The following is an 18,130-nucleotide window of genomic DNA, read 5'->3' as shown; positions in this document are numbered from 1 at the left end:
TTTTTTTAAATAACAGGTAACTTTAAATCTTTAATTTGGACAACATAGTTTTGTAAAACAATATGACGGTATCATCATGATGGGATACCACTCAAAGACCAGGAGCCATATTATTGGCTTATCACCTTTCTCTGTACTCCTTAAAACTGCAGGCCAGCTGATCTATAGGCTGCCACTGTATTTATACTGACAGGGGGATCTGGTGCGGGGCTGATAGCGCCGGTTTACTGACCGGCTCCCGGGCCTTTGACCCAGCATGATTCAGTGTTCCCGCACCGCTGACTCTGATTAACTGAGGAATCTTTACTGCCTGCAGTCAACAGCTCGGATTTACTGTATCCCATATGTCCCTGGATCCTGCCGACAGACAAAAACCGAGAGAGGGAGACAGTAAAGCACGGTGAGAGAGAATGGAAATACAGAGACGTCCAGGCTGGAATGGAGCGACAGAGAGAAGAAACAATGTAGAGAGGAGAGAATAAGAGTGTGAGAGAGCTGGCAGCCTTCCCAGGGAAATATGTCCTGCTCCCAGGCCTCCTGTCGTACCCTGATAACATGCCTTCACCACACCTGTGGACAGCTGTGTATGTTCGAGCTTGTGTATGTGTGGGATGACAGGTGGATGTGGTCAGAGCTGGTCTACATGGCCAGAGGCAGTGACTATTATTTTTACAGCATTGTAGTTAAAATCACATTTTGACAGACACATCCTGAAAACAAGAGTGACAGTTTCAGTCATTAAAGCTATTATTTAAATCTCTCAGTGTGGAAAAGATTAGCCGGTTAATCAATTAGTGGAGTGAATGGAAAGTGACAACAAACTTTGAAAACAAAAATCTAGCTTAGACAATGTGAGGATTTCATGTTTTTCTCTGTTTTAATTGAATTCTAAATTCTGGTTTGTGACTTTTGGTTGAAAATAGAGCAAATCAAAAGATGTTATGAGCTTTTTTTTGTTTTTGTTTTTTGCCTTTTCTACCATTTATAGAGAAAAGAATGAATTTGATAATCAAAAAATTAATTGATAGATCAGCAAAAAACAGCTGATTGCTGTGTCTCCTGCTCAGGTCTCTGGTATTGGACTCAGTATCGCTCACCTCACAGTTGAAGGAGACATATTATGTTCATTTTCAGGTTCATATTTGTATTTTGGGTTCCCGTTTGAATAGGTCTACATGCTTTAATGCTCAAAAAACACATCAGTTTTCTCATGCAGTCAAGTGCTGTAGCTCTGTGTCCTCCCTCTGTTTGCTCTGATTGGTCAACTCACACTGAGCCAGCACCGCTAACAACAACGAGAGCAGCTCTGCTAAATTAATTCTTACATGCTAACCTCGCCGCTAAGAATAAATTATACAAATGTGTAACATGGTGACGTAGTGTGATGTCACAAAGTCATTGAATAAAAGGCGAGATTACTGACGAGGCGTTTAAGGAGCAGCATTTTCTGTGGGAGAGAGGAGCCTCTGATGGTGTGGACTTTGGACTTCCATATGCATGGACAAAGACAGTCTTTTGTTCGCGTGGACCCTAAAGATATCCGCCACTCTACCTTTTTAAACTCTTGTGTACAAGGTGTCGAAACTGTTTTTTCCCTGTACCCTCATCCAAAGCCACATTTATATTCCAGGCGAAGACAAGCTATCGGCCAAGGGGACCTTGATGTGCCCAGAACAAGTTTAACATTTGCCACCGTATAAAGTGGTTTTGCAGCTCGGCAAATGAGAAGCCTCAGACATTTGAAAATTGCCTGGCCACCCTTCCTGCACGTAAAAAGCTTTCTGTCACCTCATTTTTCAGGAGGATCTCTCTCTCTCTCTCCCTCCCTCCCTCTGTCTTGCCTCCTCCGTTTCCTTTCCTCAGTACTGTATCTTTCTCTTTCTATCTCTCAATCTTGCCCTTTTTTATTCACATGTACTGTAGGATGATCTCACCTTTTCTGGCCACAGAGCGTGAGTTAATATGTTTTACAGAAAGAACTGGGTGATGCTGCGCTTCCAGCAAAATCCTTAACAGGGTGCCTGGCTATGTTGGCTGCAGGCTGGTGGGTGGGTGAATAAGGGAGACCTGTTTGGCTTTCAGCTGTAAGTAATAGGTTTCTATATAGTTCTGGGCAGCCCTGAAGCTTATTCCCACTCTGCACCATCAGGGTGCTCAGCAATATCACCCTTGCTTTGTACTGTATGCTGGAGCCTGCGCAGCATTGTGTGGTACACAATATCTCTCTCTCTCTCTCTCTCTCTCTCTCTCCCTTTTGGACCATTATGTTTATTTAAAATTGAAGAATTAAAGCAGAAAAAGCATCCAAATGCACATACTTAGTCCACTACAAGCACTTAATAACAGCGCGTAATGCACTAATGTGTGGGTTTGGGTACGCACCTGCATGTGTGCAGGCTGTGCAGTGAAACACTTCACTGTAATTGACAACACTTTTCAGCTCCACAGCGATAACCCTGGTAAGAGAACAGTCTCATCCTCGCTCTTATTCCCTCTTCCTCCCTGCCTTCCTTTCATCCCCGCGTCCCTCTCTGCCCGACTCCTGATTAACTGCACCTTTTCATGTGAGCATGAGCAGCTCCTCGTTCATGCATAACAGAGGTTATTAATAATAATCTGCATTTGTATAGCACCTTTCAAAATAACAATTACCAAGTGCTTAACATCAAATGAAATGTATCAACAAAAAAGAAATAATAATGTGCTGACAGTAGAATAGAGCCAAAATCCTGTGAAATAAAATCACTGCAAGTTCGTACAAATCTACTGAAAGCGTTCAAGTGTGTCTTGAGTGTAGCTGTATGCACAGATATATGCACTAATAAGCATATATCATGTGCACGCATGCATGCATGTGTGTGTGTGTGTGTATGCATCTGTCCGTTTCATTCACACTCTCAGCTCACAGATTCATTTGCATTCCCACAGGCATTTTGTACATTGCACATTCAATTTTCATAATATCGCAGACTTCATTATAATGCAGATCTGTTGCAAGTTCTCCTCCCTCGTAACCTGCGTCTTCCTCACCCTCTCGAGCGTTAAGGGAAACGTTATCCCCGGACTGTGCGCTGTTTATGTGTGTGTGTGTGTGTGATGGAATGAAACTGTCTCTGGCTTACACTATGCGTCGAAGCCCATATGGTGGGCTCTGAATCTGATGGCAATGTCTTTTTTTTTTGGGAGCCCTGCCATCTTCCCTCATGTTGCTCCACCAGCTCCAATTCCCTTCCAAGCGTGTACATAGAGCGGCGGGCCCCGGCAAAGCATCGGGGGAAATTTATGGCTGCTTAAGATTCTAGTTCCCCCCTCATCCACTCAGGCTTGGCATTTTAGTGGGGCTGAAATAAGTGTCAGATTACGTCCTTAGCTCTTTCTGTCTTTTACTTCCTCTTGCTTTCCTGCCTCTTTCTTCCTATAACCATTTCTCGCTATATCTGTGAGCTCCTAACTCTTCCTTCCTCTTCCTCTCTATGTGGATTGTAATTGAGCAGTTCAGTTAGTTATCAGTGACTCATTGAGATCGCACAGCGTGTTCTCGCTCACAGAACATTAACATTTCTTTTAGAGACCCTGCGCGTCCTACTGTTTTACCTCATACAGGTTTTGTAAGCAGCAATACATCCGCCCACTCAGCCATAGTTTTCATTAAGGTGCTTTTATACTGTTACTCCCAAGCAACAGAATAAATCACCTGAGGAAGATGCACGCTAGAAGACACGTTCCACCACAGAAACTGCCCCGTCTGTGCAGAAAACGTCAACCCCTAAAGCCATTTATGTATGACACAGTGTGACAGGTTCCTCGCTAAAACCTTGGTAATATCCTCCTGGAAGGAAAACAGTCTTTTGTCACTTGAAGGGTAGCCTCATTTTTCACTCTAAGGGACTTATACACAGACACTGATGGGGCTAACTCCCCCTGTGAAACCAGTGCTATTGTGTGTATGAGCGTGTGTGCACATGTGCTGCAGGAACAACAGCCGTGTGTGCTGACAGAGTGACAGACAGGCAGCCCGGGTGATTAATGAGCCCTCTTAATAATGCACCGCAGTGAGGAAAGAGTGACGGGGCAATGTGAGAGAAGCAAAGAAAAAGAAGAAAGGAACGCGCCCAAACACGTAAAAGAAAATTCATGGATACAGTTGTTGGCAGCTCAATCTTTCCAGATACAGATGGACAGAATGAGGTGAAAGGTGAGATTAAGATGAGATGACGGATCGGTTGGACCAGATTTCTTGGACCCCCGTAAAGGTCTGGGACTAAAGACAAATTGTGACATTTCGTCAGCGTTTATCTGTCTTTTTCTCCGCATTTCTGTCTGTAACCGTCTAGCTGTCTGTCTCCCAGTGTGTCTGTCACATCTACAGTATCTGTGACAGGCTGGATAGGGAACAGTGCACTCGTCTGACATGTTGAGATCTGGCTGGATCTCACCGGCTGGTGTTACACACAGCAGGAGTGCACATACTGACTTTCAGTAGGAGATCACACAGCTGTGGTTGGGGGAGAAAGTTTATAAAACAGAGGTAAAGTTGATTAAAATAGACTGTTGGCAATGACACACCCGCTCCATTAACTGTATGGCTGTCAAGCACTCCATTCTCAGAGTTTTACACTGAGAAATTGTCGGATCTTCCCATCCAAATTGGGATGGTATTGGGTGTTAGATTTTACCTGGAAGTAAACGAAAGCAGACTGAAAATATATGATTGATGACTGTGGATTAGGGTTGCAGCCATATATCATCTTTCAACATGAAGCATCTAAAAATGTCTTCTAAATACACACACGATGGCAACATACGTACATGACAAAATACTAAAAGGCTGAAGCCAAATGCCAAATGTTGTTCTGGGCATGTTGATTTATAGGCTTGAGTCAAACCTCTGTTTTCTTTTTCAAACCCCATCCATATTGTACACATGCAACAGGAAATGCTTTTTCCCTCCTCCAACATCCTGCAGACTGTATACACAGTAATTTTGTCTGTAGCTGAATTTAGACTCGATGTGGGTGTGCAATGTCAGGTTTGACTTGAGCTGATGTTTTGAAAGGACACACGCAGCATGTTGCCTGTCTCATGTCTGCTTCAGCACAATGGAAGACACAAATACACACAGTTAAACACACTTACAAAATTTTGTTCTAGATTCTGAATAGCTGCAAGGTCCTACTGTAGAAATACAGTGAAGAGGTACCAGCATCAGAACAGGAACATAGCGAAGAAGGGCACAGAACTCGCGAGATAGAGGTCAAAACCTTAGAAAATTGACAAATATGGTGGTGTAAAAAAAAAATAAGGAAAGTGTTGCACTATTGTAGCTACAGTGAATTGTAGCTACAGTATAGTAAATGCCTGAATATAAAATGTAATGAAAGAGGAGCAATCATTAGAGTGTGAAGGGCTCCTGCTACAAAGTTATAGTATTTTTGTATAAAAATATCCTGAATACAGACTCTGGAAACATTTCCTCAGAGGCATTGTAAAAAACAACCTATTCTGCACAGGATGCCAGTGGTTTCTGTAGATTTCAACACACTATGAAAATCAACTTGCGGAGACTATTGATAGACTTTTCATGTCTTCTTCAGTTATGTCCTCTTTAACCCTTTACAAAGTAATCATTGACAAAAATCGTCATAGTATGTGGTAGTTGAGGACCTTGACTGTTTGTTACTCCTTTCTAGCTGCATTGAAGGAAAACACTATTATATCAACAAAAAAAAAAAAACTTCAGGAAGGCTTAGAAACAACTCACAGCAGATTGAAAAAAATAAAGCTTTGATTTAAGAGTGAGATTATTTAGTTACATACAGCATGGGCAACCTAAAATGGGTAATGTCACCTCATTTTAAACCAAGCTTTTCTTTGGGAGAAATGTTGCCAATAGTGGCGGAAAAGTGGCTCAAAGCAAACCAAAAACTGAAACACTGCCCAAATGGTCCATTATGGCAACATCTGTCCAGTATGCAAGTGCAATAGTTCACCAAAAGTTTTGTTAAGTTTGGTGTAAAATAGCTTAAAGGTCCCATGTTTTCTTTTTACCATAAAGCAGGTCTAGGTGTGCAATGAATACTGTCAAATTATCAAACCGCTCAATCTACAGAGAAATGCACAAAGCCTGTATTCAGAAACTCTGCCTTTAAAGGAGCCATCAGGACTTAAGTTACAAATGTTACAAAAAACATGGTGGGTAGTGCTTGCTCAGGCCTGTGAGAGCTGACCAATCGGAGTAGACTGGGCTTTTCAGAAGGAGGGCCTTAAAGAGACAGATAGAGCGTTCAGATTGAGGCTCAAAAGAGGTGATACGCCAATGGAAAGTATTAAAAAAAAGTGTTTATTGAACACTAAAGCATGTAAATCTATGCCAGTAGACACCCTAAATAAAAGTATGAACCTAAAAAAACATACATAATATGGAATCGTTAAAAGGTGAAGTAGCTATGACAGCAAACAGTAGTAGTTAATTTTCATCCCTTAAAAGGACTAAATGATTTGTGAGGTAACATGATTTTCTTCTGTCACACACACATTCACGCCGTGAATCTGTACTCAAAACCCAGAGACCCTTATATCAGCTTCCATTTAGCTGTAGCACAGCAGAGGTATTCGCTACGAGGTCAGTGTTTTTTGTCCTTGGCTGTACCTCTGAGACTGAGTCAGAGGGACCGGCGCTGCTGTAACTGACACCAGCTATCTTTGTCCAGCATCTCCACTACCAGCCGCCAAATCCCCTCCTCCCCCACCCCCCCAGCCCCTCTCCTGCCCTCAGGCCCCGCTCGGCCCTCCACGTCCCCAGAGAAGCCATATTCATTATTTACACTCAGGGTTTCTCAGACCCCATGGCAGGGGCCGACCTTCCCTTATTTGGTGTCTGCCTTTTGGCTTTTGTGACACACACGTATTAGCCGTAAGTCAAATATACATAAATGATTGCACAGTTTTTAAGCGCACACACATTTGCAGGTGCAAGGAGATTACAGTACTTCTTCCTTGTCCGTCTTTTTCTGTCTCTCTTGGCTGCCGTGAGCACTCAGACAGCCATGCAGATAAAACTGAGGGGTTGTGTTACACTGAAGACATTCTTGCTACAAAAAAAAACCATTCAGCCCGACGATGTACACTGAGACAGTCTCTTCACAATATATTTTTTACGCTCCACATCATAACAAGTCACTTTGCTCGAAGAATTCAAGTGAAAACCAAGCCAGTGTGTGTGTGTGTGTGTGTGTACGTGTGTGTAAGACGTGAACATAATTCCCCAGTTACTTAACCAAAAAAATATATTCGTCTAAGTAAACCTATGCAGACATACCGTAGACGGCTCCTGTCAACCCGGCTCTCAAATAGATATTTCTCTATGTTTAATGTGACAGCGTCGATGCTGCTTTGATATTTTTCTGCTCGGCAGAGTTTTCAGCAAGCCGTGTGCATCAAGGGAACCCAGAGGTCCATCATGTTAGATTTGGCTCTTGTGCTCTTATCTGGCTGTTTCTATTGTTGAATTGCATCAGTATTTTTCCCTGTTGTGCAGCAAACAATCTCACGTTATCCTGCGCACAGCTGCGTCAGTATTTTGCTGTTAATCCCACTCACATTTCAACAAACAGGCTTTTATTGACATGGTAAACTGTATATGGGAATGTTCTACCAGCGATTGTGTCTCATATACTGACAGCAGCAGCTCTTTCTTTCCATCTATCCAAATATAACCTGTGCAATGACAGTACTTTAGATTATTCAAACTATTTTTTTGCATGGATAAGTTTAACATTGGTGGGCTCAGAGTTTGGCACCATCGGCTCCTTTTAAGTGTAGATTTCAGTCCAAAGACACGCAAGCCAGGTGGTTTTGGAGAGCATTGTTATAGAGGGAGCATCTGCGTCCATAAAACACCCTGGGAAGGTTGCCAGTCTACCATTTAGTCAGTCTGGTTTTTTTTCTGCCTTCTCCCCAGTGCATGCTGGGAAGGGTTCAACCACCCTGCGAACCTGAAGAGAAATAAAAGGTAAAAAAAGTGGGTCTTTCAGCTAAATTTGGCAAGATCTGGGGCTTTCAGCAGAATATGCAGGAGGACCAAATGACTTCTGGATCTGATGGAAGTACATCAATGCTTCACAGAATCAAAGTGGTGGGAAGAAAGTGGAAACTAGTGCGGATCTCACATTTTAAAAAATTGAAGATTCATCGTTCAGGTAGAAGATTATTTATTGTCAGTGGCTTGATTACAGTAAAGCATTCTGAAACAACAATTTAAAGGAAATGCAAATTATCCTGAGGGCTTTCAACCCATTTCAACCCAGTCCAGTGAAAAATAAGCAATTGTGGAGGCTTAGAATATAAATAGAGAGATAGCAGAAATGATAACATTTAGCTCCGAGGGCCAAACTTCATATTTAGTAGAGCGATGGGACTTTTAAGACGCTTTCACATGATTTTTTTAATGGGAATGCATGAAATGAACTGGTAATCCTAGGTAAGTAAGTAAGTAACTTCACTTCATAGAGCTGCAGTAGATCTCTGATGTAAGCAGGTGTCTGAACACACAGAGCTCTATATGTGATCACAAGAAATGGAGAGTTGGTCTGGAACGACACAAAGACAAAAGAGGAATGAAGCCGTTTAAACTATTCATTAGAGGCAATACTTGTCTGGGAAGTGTAAAGATAATACCATATTTCTTTCTCATACTTAAAAGAGATTGGTCACATTAAGTTTGTTTTTGTAGCCATTAAAAGGCCTTAATCACAGCCTCAAAGTGCTCCTGAAGACTTCATCACTGCTCATTATGAGACAGTAAATTAAAATGAACAATGACTTGATACCCCTCTATCCTAAGGCCCTCGCTGGGTATAAGAAAATACATCCCGTGAAAATAAATTGCAACTGGTGACTCATCCAAGCATGCAGTGTGTGTGTGGAGCGAGCTTCACAAGGACAATGTGTTGATTTCCTTTGTGTGCTCACCTTCCCTCCCTCTCTCCTCCTCTGTGTCTCCAGGTGCAGCAGGATGCAGGGCGTACTGCCTGCGCGTGGAGTGCAGCCCCTGCTGGCCCTCCTTCTGCTTCAAAGTGTGGGCTGTGGTGAGTCCTCATTACACTGTATGCAGTCACCATCTCTTGACCTACAGTGTGTACAGTACATAACTGCAGATAATCATGTTCACTGACAAAACCACATACCAACCTCCCTCATTTTTTTCCAGTCAGAATCCTGGTCTGATTCGATTTTCTAGCCATTACCTCTGATACATCAGATTTTGCTGTGTGCAGTCATTCGGCCACGTTATTAATCATTAACGCAAATGAAAGCGAAATCAATGTTTAACTTCAAAATTGTACGTTTGATAGACTAGTGGTCCAACCCTCCTGCAAATCTCCTTGGATCAAACATCCTTTATAGGTCATCACTGTGAGTTTGGATCCACCTCCTGTCACGTACCTACCTCAGTGCACAGGATGTGATAAATGACATCCCCAGTGCAATTAAACCGGGATGAATATATCTGCTTAAAAACCTGGTTGTGGAGCATAGAGGGAAGCAGAGGGACCGACTGAGAGGCAGAGTGATGTGTGATAAAGGTAATCAAGCATGTCCTTCCAATCAAAGATAAGCAAAACCCACATCACCTCCTGGAAGCACGCAATCAGCCTCTTCAGCTCTCTCAGCCAAAACAGAACTTCAGCGACTCAGTGTCTTGTTAAAACTAACTCAAGATATTGTATTTGTGCAGAATGAGTCAAGTCCTGGGTATCCATTTACATGCTCTGTATGTTCTTAGAGATCAAAGCTGCTCCAGCGATAATATAAAGAGCAACTATAATGCCAGATGAATGAGTTTCATTCAGGCAACTGAAACACGTTCGACCTGACCTCTTCAGTCTACTTTACCTCTTCATGCAGCTTGGACGTATGTGATACTCTTATCCTTGGTTTTTTAACAATATTGCAAAGTAATCAGTAGTGGAAATAATGTACTCAAGTAGCCGGTTTAAACCAAGGACAGACAGTTAGAAGACAGGCTTGTCTTGACCTGACTTTTCTGTACTGAAGTTTAATTTTGCGGTACCCCACTACCAGCCCAGTCACCAGGATATAATGTTAGCAGTTAACGTTTCTGCAAACCACCGATACGTCTGAGGTTGACAGTTGTACCAGGCGTGGCATATCACGTTCACGTTACATGCTTATTAGCAGATTTTCAACTCAGGAGGTGGAGGGGAAGGAGGTGGTGTTATTACAAGCTCCAAGGCTGCCAAACAGGCGCCTGCAGTTTAAGTTTGTGTGGACATCTCCAGCCATTGTATTGGCAACCAAAACAGGTATTTTAAGCCAAACTGTGATGTTTTCCTTGTCCTGACCAAGTTGTAATTCTGCCTAAACCTAGGCAGAGCATAAGGACAGCATTATGACAAGAGAGAAATATAAATATAAACCTCAACAAATGTAGAGTTGCAACATAAAGGAATGTTGGCTTTGAACTTATCTGTGGTTTTGCAGAAACATACTTTGCTAATGTTTATTCTGGTGATTGGGTTGCTACTATATTTCAGAGAGATATATTTTACTTCATACTCCATGACATTTAATCAACAGATATAGTCACCAGTTACTTCTAACATTAAGATTTTACTTGAAGAAACACGATGAGCTTATAAAAAACACTGTTAACCTGGAGTTGCCAACCTTTTGGGCTTGTAGTTGGTTCCACTAGAGACTGTTCTCATCGAAAAGATGAGGCCCCAAGAGGTAAAATGATCCATATGCAAAACGTTATGCTAGAGTCCAAAAGCCTGACCCCTAGTTTGGGAACCACTTTTGTAAATAACCCACTACTGCAACATCTTCTCATGGCTTCCTCTGGTTTGTTCATTGGCACAGTTATAACTCACACTGGCTAACAACACGTAGAGAAGCTGTGGAACAAGAATGAACCTTCATGAGTAAGTGACCATCAGGTTAGCAAGATGAACAACCCCCATGACATTCACAAATTAATTGGTCACAATCGGTGGCCATTAGTCACACAGCCAGTCATAATGTTGTGAGAATAAGTTGTTAGATCTCCTCAGTCACGTTGACATTTGCTTTGGCTGTCAGACTGTCAACTCCTTTGTGTTTCTCCCAGCATTCATATCTCGAGCACTTGGCAGACCTTCACAGCTAAGCTACCAGCCCACTTATTCCTCCCGTTTTATATACTCATAATTACCCATCAGCACTTCCAAAAAGAGGCAAAAATATGAGATGTGAAGGAATAAACACAAATCAGCGATCTCCAAAGCTCACATTCATCTCCTCAGCCATTTGGAGAGAGAAACGATTTTGATATTTTGTTAAATCTCTGAAATATTTATTTCAAATGTACATTCGCAAAGCTCATTAAAAGTAGCTTTGATTCGGCTGAAAAGCCAGAGTTTAGGATCTTAATCCTCTCATTATGTGTCAGAAAGTTACCCAAACTCTGGAGAGAGACTTGACATTTTGCATTTGTTTGCATTTCTATTTTAAGGACTTCTTTAAACTCTCGATTTTGCTGAGAGAAGGACAGAAAAAAAGACGTGATGAGGCTTATGTAAAGGCAGTTATGGAGCTTTCAGAGTCTTGCAGAAACCGTTGCACCGAAACTTGTGAGTCATTTGTCGATCTGTACGTCTGCTCTGGTCGCTCAACAGCCTCCCTATCTGTCTATTTGGCAGTTTTATCTTTCCATTGCACAGAGCTCTGCAGGGAAGGGCATGCAATACAAGCATTCGCATCGTTGCGTCCCTCTTTACCCTCTCTATACTCTCCTTGTCCTCCCCCACTGTGTATCTGTGTCTATCTGCATGTGTTGGTGGGTATGCAGGACAGACTGCAAACCCCCTCAGTGCTCTCGGTGGCCTCCCCGACCGTCTGCTCCTATCTGTGTTGTATTGTTGCTGCCTTCTGCGGAGGTTAAAACCCAAAAAAGAACCACCGGACCTGGCACTGAGGCCCCTCCGTGTCTCAGGGTTCAGATTCACAGGCAGCACAGATGATGAAAATGAAGCCAGCTCCTCTGTCTCTTCTCGTTGTGTGTCTGTGTTTGTGTGAAAACCCTCAGGTTACATCTGCCAGGTAGTTTTTGCAGCCAACTCAAAGAGCTGCACGCACCGTAGCCCACACACACACACACACACACAGAATCTCAGAGGAGCTTGATAACACTCACATGTGCCTTTCAGACTGTTTATGGCATGCAAATACACACTCCCTGCCTCGGCTTTGGAGGAGTTTTGAGGGCATTAACGTCTCCTGTTGTTGCTTTTTCTCTCTCCATTCCTTTTTGTGCATTTTCGACTGAGTGACTCCAGAAATAGTCAATGGGAGGGAGAGGACTACAGGGAGGGTTTGCACCAAAGCTCACCCCGTGACACCTTGCTTGACAGCCAAGAGATTGGAAAGAGGGTGGGATGTGGGGGAGGGGACAGATTAGCTGTGAGCTTTTCGCACGTCGTGGTGTATATACGTGTGTATGTGTCGATGATAGCGTGAGCACGTCTGCACTTTTGCACAAGCACTCCTGAGCGCGCACGTGAATTTCAAAATGTTGGCTGCGTGCCATGCAAGATAAATGTATAATTATGCTTCAGAAGATGCAAAATTAGTCACGGCAGCAGCCCAGGGTTGGGGGGGTTGGGGGGGGTCTCCTGTGAAGCCTGACATGGCCCAGTGGGAGTCATCTCAGACAAGGGAGGAAGCTGCAGTGTGATGGTTAATATTTGTCACCAAGAGAGGAGGAGGAGACAAGAGGAGGCGGTCCAGGTCACAAAGGGTTTGACGGATGATTAGAAGCTGCAGAAAGTGTGGGGAATTGAGAAATTAGGAGGAATTACCTAAATACCAAGGAGGGAGTGGAGTCAGAGTGCCAGTGTTGCTTTTATCATCTTAATGTGATTTACAGTAGTCTTATAGAGTATATATTACATGGTCTTTTGACTTGTAATTATATTTTAATGATTTAGTTATTGTTAGTATTAGTTCAACAAAAACTTCTGGTGTAGTTTTTGATCCAACACTCATTCTTATCCATAGCACATGAGCGTGAAATATACCCAAAGAGTCTAAGACTGGGAGGTGAATATGGACAGTATGAGAAAAATAATGTGTTTTTTGAACATTAAACTAAGCAAACATTTTCTAGTAGACGCCCCGAATAAAACTCCTAGCCTGAAAATGAGCATAATATGGGATGTTTCTTTAACGTGCCTGCCAACACACCCAAGTTTCACAGGAGTCTTCCTATTTTTTAACCCTTTCTCAGCCGTGCTCCCTTTTGGTAATTTGTCCTGTTTACCTTCCGATTTAATGATATGGGAGCGTCTCTCTCGTGGGTTGTGCAGTACGTTGTGGTACCTGACAGTGTGTGCAAAGACTCTTCCTGAAGCTTCTTTTGGAAGGCTACTTTTTTTTATTTTGTTTTAGTCTTGTTGTCATCGTGAAAAAAATATGTTTTCATTGTTAGTTTTGTGGACAAAACACTGTTGACGTGAGATGGGGAAAGTGTGAGAACAGAATAGAAAGGAGGATAGGCAAGGAGTCCTGGATTGACAAGAGGGAAAACAGAGGAGGAGGATAGAAAGAGAGCCAGGGAGAGGGGGAACGAGCGTGAGAGAGAGAGGGAGAACGATGGGACCAGACAGGGATTTATGGAAATGAGAAATAGAGCACAATAGAAAAAAACATCCGGGAGATGAGTGGAGGAGTACTGGGAAAGGAAGGAGGAGGCAGGTGAGAGCTGGAGTGATTTTTGTCGGAGAAGATCTCATGCGAGAGGATGTCAGCATGGAGACATCATTTCCAAACCCTGCGTGATGTCCGCCTGGCAGACCTGCTGCGCCTAGACAGGCAACATGGATATGCACACCCATCGTACACACACAGATGCAGAAAACTTACCGGTACCCTGGTTTGGTGTGTGTGTACATCTGACTGTGTGTGTAACTGTGTATATTGGAGACTGTGTGTACTTCCTGTTGGAGGAGAGGCGGCTGCACTGCAGTGAAAGTCAGTCCAGTGATCAAACAGTAGGAAAAGATATAGGACACCAGTCTCCCCTCATTGAATTTACATTATACAGTACATAGCCTCAGAGCTGCTCTTTGAAGAGGCCATCCCCAAGGCACATAGTGAACTTTGTGTGTGTGCGTGCTCTTTAACCACCTTTTCCCCATTTGCGGTGCCTCTGCTGCCATTGTTATAATTTCCCGTCTCAATCTGGGCAGCGTCAGCCTGAGCGTCCCTCTCTCCTCCTAAACAATAACACATCAGTGTTTAAGAGCAGCCAGACTTCCTTTCATGTTATTTTCTTCATGTCCCTTGTATTTTTCCCGCTTGTCTCCGCGCATCATCCGAGGTCTTGTTAAAGGAATTGCATTTCTCCACTCGCCACAACACAACAATAAAGACAGTGAGCAGTTTTGTCAGACCGGCAGCTCGCACCAAAAACAAACCCACACTTGCCGCCGCTGTCCTTGAGGTGTTTTATTCATATCAGAAGATGAAAATGATTTGACTTCTTCCTACTCATTCCCAGTAGTTCCACTTCACTCTTCTCTGTTCTTATTTTTTCCATCCAGTTTTTGCAGCGTTTCAACAGGAACCTTGCTTCATGTTTGGTTTGTAATATTTCTTTTAGATGATAAAATAGAATCATTTAGCATTTTGCGTGTTTGTTATTGGGTCCAGCCAGTAACACTCATGGCTTGGCTTCATTTCATTTCATAAGAGAGAGCTGATATGTAACTGTACATTCAGTGGGAGGTGAATGTACAGAAAAAAGGTAGATGCAAAGCTGTGGTGGCTTTAAAATGTGAATAAAAACAGAATGCAGTCATTTGCAAACGAACTGTGTTTACAGACAACAGTTTCACAAAGTGTTCCCGAGCCCATGTAGTAATATCAATGTTTCATAAAGTGGAGAGCCTCGCCTCATCCTCCATCTTGCTTGTGAACGACAGAGGCTTTCGAGGATGCCTCTTTCACACCCAATCATGATGCTATCAGCTGTTTCCAATGAACCCGTTCACCCAGTCTTTTGTTTCCTCTGTCCCAACTTGTTTGAAATGTGTTGCTGGCGTCAAACTCAGAATAAGCACATTTTTTTTTACAAAAATCAATGAAGTTGACGAGGTAAAACATCAAATCTATTGTCTCTGCGCTGTTTTCAATTGAGCTTATGTCATAAAGCAAATGACCACATTCTGTTTTATTTATTTTTTACACAGCATCACAACTTTTGTGGAGCTGGGGTTGTGAGTTGCAAAGACAGCGTTAGCAACAACGTTAGTGCTAGTAACCTTGCTGCTCAAAAATCAACTCTGAGAATCCCAATTAGACCGAGAAACCTGATCTCAGTGCTTTGAAAAGGCAGAGTTAAAAATCTGGCTTTATTAATACAACTGTTAACCTCAAAGTCAGAGTGAAACACCCAGATGTACAGTATTAATAAGTAGGCAGGTTTTGTTACTTAGTAGAAAGAAAAGTAGAAAGAAGGCCAGTTTTGAACCGTCTAAAGTCCTGATGGTGAGAGGAAAAACACATCAACGGTAGAACAGACTTTGTCCGTTCACTCTTGTTTTCTATCACTCTCCCTCTTAACCTTCTTTGCCTCCCTCATCAGCGGGGGGTGTTTTTCTTTTGCAGTGTAGAGTTTTCACAGTTATTCTAGTCTTTCCATCGTGACCCGGGGATAGTGACCAGGCTGCGCAAAGGCAGCCGTTACACTGTGCAAGCAGTATTTACTGAAGAATGACAATTGGTTCGGATTTACATACAGTTATATGATCATCAAATAAAATCTTGTGCATTTTTATGCATAGGTAAAATGGGCTCCACCTCTAGCAGCTGCAACATTAAAATGCTACTTATGTGTTAATAGTAGTCATCAATATGATCCAGTGACATTCTGAAAGGTGTGATTCTGCAGACTAAGTACTTTTACATCTGCTACTTCAAGTGTATTTTGCAGATAATGCTTATGTACTTCTATCAAGTAAGTAGTAGAGAATTTGTATACTGTGGTGTTGACTCTTCTAGTCCTCTCTCTATCACAGCATGCAGGAACTATTTGATATTTGAGTCTAATAGTAGTAAAAACAGAGATAAACTGTCTTTTGTGGAAAACCGCTCTGGAAAGCCATTTGAAAATTTTGGACCAGCAAATTTAAACTCATCTCCTGTCCTGCCCTCATGCACCAAACCACGTCCATCAAGCTGCAGTTCATCACCAACTGTGAGAATTACAAAAACAACAGTTTGACACGCCGCAGTCCAGTTGCTTGTTGTTGTATCAGCTGTCACTTCACACAACACAGTCATCAAGTAATAGCGGCAGGCCTCTGTCAGACAGCTCATCTGTCATGATTTATGACCTACACACACGTCTGCACAAACAACCGCACATACACAAACACATAATCAGCTGACACGCAGGCAGCAGGAGAGGAGCGGCGTTGACAGGAGGGGATGCACTCCATCAGTCCCGGCAGCTTTTGACTGGCAGGCTGACGGGTTTGATGTGGGCAAATTGAAGACAAAGGGGGCCTTTATCATCGGAAGAGTCCATCGCAGGCACCTCTGAGCAGGAAGAATAAGAAAGAGGGGGGAGAGAACAAGGAATGATGTTCGCAATTGTGTTCCTATTACAGTGAAAATGCCCATTACCGCCCACCCTGTGTCTGCGTGCATCTCTTTGCCAGCCGCATAAAGGCTCTCCGACTGTGTTTAATAATTCCGGAGCAAAGCGAAGACAGATGGGCCAACGGCGATGATCACGAAGACGCCACTGTGAACCAGCGGAAGGAAAATAAGAAAATCTGAGCTCGATCTGCAAGCCGTCGGAAGTGGAGCTTCCAGGAGGAGGTGGAGGGTGCGTCCTCTCACGCCTTGCCCTTCTCAACACTCAAACAGACACACACAGAGGATGAGGTCAATGAAAGATCCCCTGTTAACATTTAAGAAAGTCCCACCATACTGACTTGGACGTCAAGCTTCCACCGAACACACATGCTCTCCCTCAGAACTTCCCTCGCTCTGTATTGACATTCATCGTCGGTATTTCCTCTCCTTTTTATCGCCCAGCAGCCAGGTGAGCCTTGTGTAGGAAAAAAGGGTGACAAAGAGCAATATGAAACACAGATAGATATCCAAACAAAAGGCAGCCTCTTGGGGGTTAAGCTTGTGATAACATTTCCATCTAAATGCAGATTTGATGTAGCAGTGTCATTGGGTACCCTCTCTAGTTTACATTCACGGAGGAGGAGAGCCATTTTTTTATTTTTTTATTTCACCTGGTCTCATCTTCACGTTGTAATTCAGGCCTTTCGAGAGGACATCTGCAATTGATTTCATTTGATTTAGTTGTGCAAATTGCAGCGCAGGCCGGGAAACAAAGACAAACATTTGTCTAAATAAAGTGGACAGAAAGAGTGACAGGGGGAGCGAGAGAATGTGAAAGCGATTGTGATTGTAAAGCTTGGTTGGCTTCATTTGTGGCACCGTCTTGCTATTGGCAACCTAAGTGGCATAATGCTACCCAATTGGTGCTTATCCAGGTGGAACCTGGCAAGAAACTGGCAAGCAGATTAAACATTATCGATGCCTCTTAGCTACAGAATAAATTTGCCTGTTTTGTGTTTCCAGCAACCCCTCGGCAAGGTGGTAAAGAAATTGGAGTTTGATTGTCTTCCGGGACCGCGCGTTAGTCTACGTGTGTGTGTGTGTGTGTGTGTTTGAAGAGGAGGGGCACATGCGTGAGTGTGTGACAAACAAAGATGAGTGCTTCATCCTCAGCGGGGATAAAGTCAAGAGACTGACAGCAGGGAGTGGAATCTGAAATCTCTGTGTGTGTGTGTTTGTGTGTGCGTGCACGCGTGTGTGTTTGTGTGTGTGTGCATGAATGTGTCACCATGTCATTCTTAACACACCTCCTGCTGGATCACAAAAGCGTATCTCTACTTTTCTCATCATATCCTCTTGACTCCTTTTCCACATCACATCACTCCAATTTCCCCTGGAACACAGGCCTCCAGCTCTCTCAACTTCCATTTTTTCGTTTATGTATTTTTCCTCGCTCGCCTCCTTCCACCGCTCACAATCCGACACC

At 43.1% G+C, this 18,130-nt stretch overlaps 1 protein-coding gene across 6 annotated transcripts in view; it reads left to right on the top strand.

Annotated features, from left to right (window-relative positions):
- Window positions 1–18,130, top strand: part of ncanb (neurocan b) — a 182,673-nt gene that overhangs the window by 62,604 nt on the left and 101,939 nt on the right. For 5 of the 6 annotated variants that reach the window (XM_084354923.1, XM_084354927.1, XM_084354924.1 and 2 more), the window contains one exon: window positions 9,004–9,086. In XM_084354923.1, the coding sequence (XP_084211049.1) occupies window positions 9,004–9,086 (83 nt within the window). Of the gene's footprint in view, window positions 1–7,960; window positions 8,012–9,003; window positions 9,087–18,130 lie in introns of all 6 variants that reach the window. The other variant, XM_084354926.1, reaches the window with a different exon arrangement.

This window comes from Pagrus pagrus, assembly GCF_965226575.1.
Source record: "Pagrus pagrus genome assembly, chromosome: 6".
Taxonomy (NCBI): Eukaryota; Metazoa; Chordata; class Actinopteri; order Spariformes; family Sparidae; genus Pagrus; species Pagrus pagrus.
The sequence above is the reverse complement of the archived record's forward strand: the minus strand, read 5'-3'. Positions and strand labels throughout refer to the sequence as shown.